The sequence below is a fragment of the Glycine max genome, chromosome 8 (assembly GCF_000004515.6).
Source record: "Glycine max cultivar Williams 82 chromosome 8, Glycine_max_v4.0, whole genome shotgun sequence".
NCBI lineage: Eukaryota > Viridiplantae > Streptophyta > Magnoliopsida > Fabales > Fabaceae > Glycine > Glycine max.
In genome coordinates this window covers 12,693,081-12,697,946 of record NC_038244.2, presented here as the reverse complement: position 1 = coordinate 12,697,946, position 4,866 = coordinate 12,693,081, and the positions used below count along the sequence as shown (strand labels likewise).

The window sequence follows — 4,866 nt, the reverse complement described above, 5'->3', positions numbered from 1 at the left end:
TAATGTCAATACAAGAAATTGTATATCTAAAAGGAAATCTGTGGCCCAGCCACGTATCATTAACATCATAAGAAGTTGAATTTAGATGTATGATACATGTTTACACGTAATATTTTACAAAGGTGAAAAAATAGAAAATAAAAAAGAATAATAAAAATCCAATTCGAACAAGACAAGCACCAATGTGACTTGCTTGTGCCCGCAAGAAAATGAGGGAAGGGAGAGTAAAAAAAAAATGAAATGATCACATTTTCACAAGATTACAAGAATAACTAATAATAATTAAGTGCAGATAGAAGGGGCAAACCCTATAGTGTTTGTTGACAAGTCAAACTCCCACAGATGATTTTGTTGCATAATATTGCCTATGACAGATGCACCACCAATCCCATCTATTGGAACAATTCCAATGCACTTCACTAGGGGTGCCACATCAATGATGTAGCTCTTCACTGGTGGCTCAAACCTTGCTCCCCCTGCAAAATGGAACACTAATCTTGGCACTACACTATCATCAAACCCCTCAGCATCAAAGCAAAAATCCAATGCTCCAAAGTCTTCACCAGTGACCCTCTTGACTTTTGTTAAAGACTTGATCAAGGCCTCAAAAACAGGCTCATAGGCTGGAACAAGTAGTGCAGTCAAGGTTGTGCCTGAGTCAATTAAGGTGCCTCCTTGAGAATTGAAATCCCAAACCTGAGGTGGGATTTTCAGCATTTGGCCCCCAATTGAGATGCCTACCACATTCACACCATAGAATGGAGGGAACAAAATGAGTTCTGTTCTTTTGATTTCACCCAACAATTTGGCATTGTGGTGGCCACCAATGGTTAGATAACTTGAAACGTTTCTGTGGCTTAAATGGTCAACTAAACAATAGGAGAACTTGGCACCATATTCATAAGCTGCTTTATCAATGAATGAGTCCTTGGCAAAGCCTAGCCCCAATATACCTCCAGTGTCTTCATTGAAGTTTACCCCATTTTCCATGGATTTTGTGCACCCAATTGTGAGATTATTCAATTTTCCTTCCTTTCCATTTTTGAGGTCTACTGTGATAGTGTCAGTGCCAAAGAATCCCTTTGCAGATGATCCATCAGCATAGCTGTCAAGGATAAGATTAGAAAAGTCAAAATTGAAGAGGGGTTGTTCACTCTGATTGGAAAAATTAAAGTGAAAAAACTATAGCCAATGTTTTGGTTTAGTTAAAAAAATACTTTTGTGAATTCCAATGTAAAATTGCACCTTCCAATGATGAATTGAGAAGGAAAAAATTGTTACTTCTCGAGTAAAAGTACTTTTGATCTCTCCCAATTTTAATCCAAACATGCATGTAAATAGGGTTTTGTAGGTGAACTTGTTAGAAGGATGGTCTATTTTGCAGGCATAGACTCTTGTTGGATGCAGAAATGTGGGTCATGTGATGCTCACCTAATAACATTAAATTCTCATTTATAACCATGGTTGGATGCTGGAAAGAATGGCTGCTGGTTCACCAGCAGGAGCATGCCACTTTTTGTGCTTGTGTCTGTGTATGAGGGGTACCTTTTTGTTAATTAGTCCCCCACAAGGCTTTTTTTTTTTCTTTCTATACTAAAGAAAGGAAACAAGTCTAGCACATTTAAATCTTTGAATATAATGGCCATAAACAGGAGGATTGTTATAAATGTACACTCACCCCTTTTTTAAGAACTTTTAAATGCTTTACAGGACTAGAAAAATGTTCTGTTCTTTTAACTGCTCCTTAAAGGTTTAAGGCTCTAAAATGTGATGTTAATAGCATAATGCTATGTGAAAAATTGAGGAAAATTTTCTCTAAGTACCCAAAAATAAAATAAATGGTATTGTGCAACTAATAGTATTATCGTTTGAACCTTAAAACCAAACAACAACCACCACGGCTCAATTCACAAATCATAAAGATGGAATTGTGCCTAGAATCATGCCATACTTAACAATGTTCTAAATCCCATAAACAAAAGTGTAAGAATTGAGAATGATAATATTAATAATAATAATTAAAAAAATCAAACTCAACTTTGTTTCAGAAGAGACACATTCCAAATATCTTTGGCTAGCTTTTAAAATGGAACTAGACATCTTATATTACTTTTAAAAAAGGACATACGCCTCCCAACCGCTTTAATTAGCCATCTCCGTCGCCCACAAAACACAAACTAAATTTGAGGCCCAAAAAGACAGCCATTGATTTCTCCCTTCTCTCTCCTTCCACCTTCATCCACTCTCCCTCCCTCATCCAATTCATTTTTTTCCAACTGAATTTTAAAAAAAAAAAAAACATTGTTTTATCACTGAAAATAAACATCTCTTTCACCAAAATTCTAACTTTTTTTAATTTAGCATCTAATAATCTTCCTTTCATCATGTTGGTCTATTTTGAATAAAGTGGTACCTCCCACTTGATCTGAAACACTTGACCAATCCCACCCAAATCAATAGCAACACTTGTTTTTGGAGGAAAAATGTTAATATGTTATTTGACACTAGAGAAAAAAAATATAAATATAATAACATTTATGATGTAATAAGAAAAAAAAGAAACAAGAGAAAAATAAGAAGTGTTAAATGATTGTTTTAAAAAATAAAGTATTTGTGTATATTACTCTTTCCATAATCAAGAAAACAGAAGGCATTTCTCTGTCTTTTTTTCCAGAAAGAAAACCGTTGCCCCATTCCTTCCATCTTTCCACAACAACCCCATTAATTCATTGACACCAAAAATCCAAAATCAACAAACAAAACATAATATATATATATTCTACCACCACCCGAAAATAATAATAAAAATAACAAAAAAAGAAAAAAAACAAGAAGAAATTGACGAACCTGATGTCATACAAGCAAGGATCAGAAGGCTTGGGACAAAGACTGAGCGAGAAAAGCTGACTGAGATCAATCTTGCACTTCTGCGACGCACACGTGACAGCTTGAAAGGACTTAGACCTATGCGGACAGAACACCCCCTTGCAGGGATTACTCTTGGCCTTCTTCTTCTTTGTTCTCCTCGTCGTCCTCGTCCTGTTCCTCTTGCTGTGATGATGATGTTTCTTTTTGGTTTTGTTCTTCCTGGTCTTCTTGGTTGTTGCCGTTGTTGTAGCATTCCGCATTACGCAGTTGAACCACGTGAACTCGCTGCCGGTGTCCGCGGCGAGCCAGAACCGTTGCCCGGGGCTCCCGACCTTGACCTCGGTGAAGTACTCGCCGAGGGCATCGTCGCGCCCCGCGCGCATCGGCATTTCCACCTCCGTCGTCGTCGTTGTTTCCAAGCCTTTTCTTCTTCTGTCGTAATTACTAACACCCCACCTCTGATTCATCCTCTGCCGCCGCAGGCCGTCCCTGTTTACGAAACCCTTCACCGCTTCGACCTGATCCACGTCACCGCCGCCGCCGGAGAAGCGCTCGTGGTGCCTGTGCACCAGTTCGAGCCTCATGCTGTTAACGGCCACGGGGAGAATCAAGTGGAGGGTGATGGTGATGAGAATTGAAGCTTTGGTGATGGTGTTCCATTGCATCATCCTCCTCCCCATCAAAAAAATGTTGTGTCTTTATTGCTAATGGTAATTAATTAATTAATAATAATAACAAGAAGAAGAAGAAGAAGAAGAATGTGTAATGGGTAATGGGTAATGGGTATAATGTGGTTTGATTTGGGAGAAGAATGGAATGAGAGGGGGAGAATAAAGGGGGGCTAGAAATGAGATTGAGCTGGTTTTGGTGCATATGGGTCCATTTTACTAGGATAGATGGAGGTGGGGGACACAGGTAACAAAGATATATTTGTGTGATATAGGAGAATGGTGTTTCAGAGGCACACAAAAAAAAGCTAGTAGGGCCTTTCTTTTCGCCTTTGGGGTTCTGGGGCTTTGCCTATATATACATATATACTTACTATTCTTTCTTTTCTTTTCTTTTTACTCTTACTATCTTTATTCTAAGATAATCCTAATCCGACATCTCACACACTAAATCTAAACAACTCTTTTAACAAACTCAAATATTATGTCCCGTTGATTCATTGTATCATCAATGAAAAAAAAAAAAGATAAAACTTAGATACAATATGATTTATTATAAGTGATCTAACACGGTTAATTAATTACAAAGTTTTTTTTTTTGTTTGTGTAATATTTATAAAATATCTAACACTTTTTATTCGACATTCAACTTAATCACTTCTATCTCACCGGTAAATAGGTTCATTTTGAAATAAAAACAATATTTTAGGTCATAACAGCAAGCTTTTTAAAGATCAAATTCAACCCTTAATTAGTTAAAAAAGTCAAACATGGAACTACTTATATTAACAACTTTTGATATGAAGAGAATTTTAATGTAAAATCTTTTATAGTGTGAGCCAATAAAAAATCATGATTGTAATTTTAACTTTAATGTAGATTAATATTTTTTTCTGACTAATATGGATTAATATAAAAAAAAATCTAACTTAAATAGTAAATTGTAATCAGATAACAATATAAAATTCTATACACTATTTTTTTTAAACCAATTCTATACACTATCAATATATATAATATTTGGTATATATATAATATGATTTTTTTTAAGGAATATATATAATATAATATGATATGATGATGATGAATATTTGGTAATTTAGTTTGTGTTGGCGTTCATCACCAAAAAGAAAACTACAATATTACAAAAAAAAAAAAAGAAGTTTGAGTTGGTGTTAGTTTGTTGTTTGTCTTGTGCTTCGCTCTTAATTTCTCTCTCCACGTCGTTTTTGTTTATTTGTTTTCCCGGTTTTGTCTTGGTTCGCTTTCATGATTGTTGCACAGTTATCGCAGTGTTAACCTATTTTGGACGCTGGTTTAGTTGCGCACC

At 35.8% G+C, this 4,866-nt stretch overlaps 1 protein-coding gene across 1 annotated transcript; it reads right to left on the bottom strand.

Moving 5' to 3' along the window:
• Nucleotides 1–3,869, bottom strand: LOC100787493 (aspartic proteinase NANA, chloroplast). The gene is made up of 2 exons (XM_003532851.5): nt 2,848–3,869; nt 1–1,105 (listed from the first exon to the last, which is right to left on the bottom strand). Exons 1-2 carry the CDS (start codon nt 3,546–3,548, stop codon nt 283–285), a joined length of 1,524 nt encoding a protein of 507 aa, XP_003532899.1. The 5' UTR covers nt 3,549–3,869; the 3' UTR covers nt 1–282.
• Between the last annotated feature and the right edge of the window lie 997 nt (nt 3,870–4,866).

Bases quoted from the DNA above. Each gene is read 5' to 3' on its own strand.
- LOC100787493 (XM_003532851.5), bottom strand. From the start codon at position 3,548: ATGGGGAGGAGGATGATGCAATGGAACACCATCACCAAAGCTTCAATT. The intron at 1,106-2,847 runs GTTCGTCAATTT...TATCCTTGACAG, and splicing joins CCTTGCTTGTATGACATCAG to CTATGCTGATGGATCATCTG.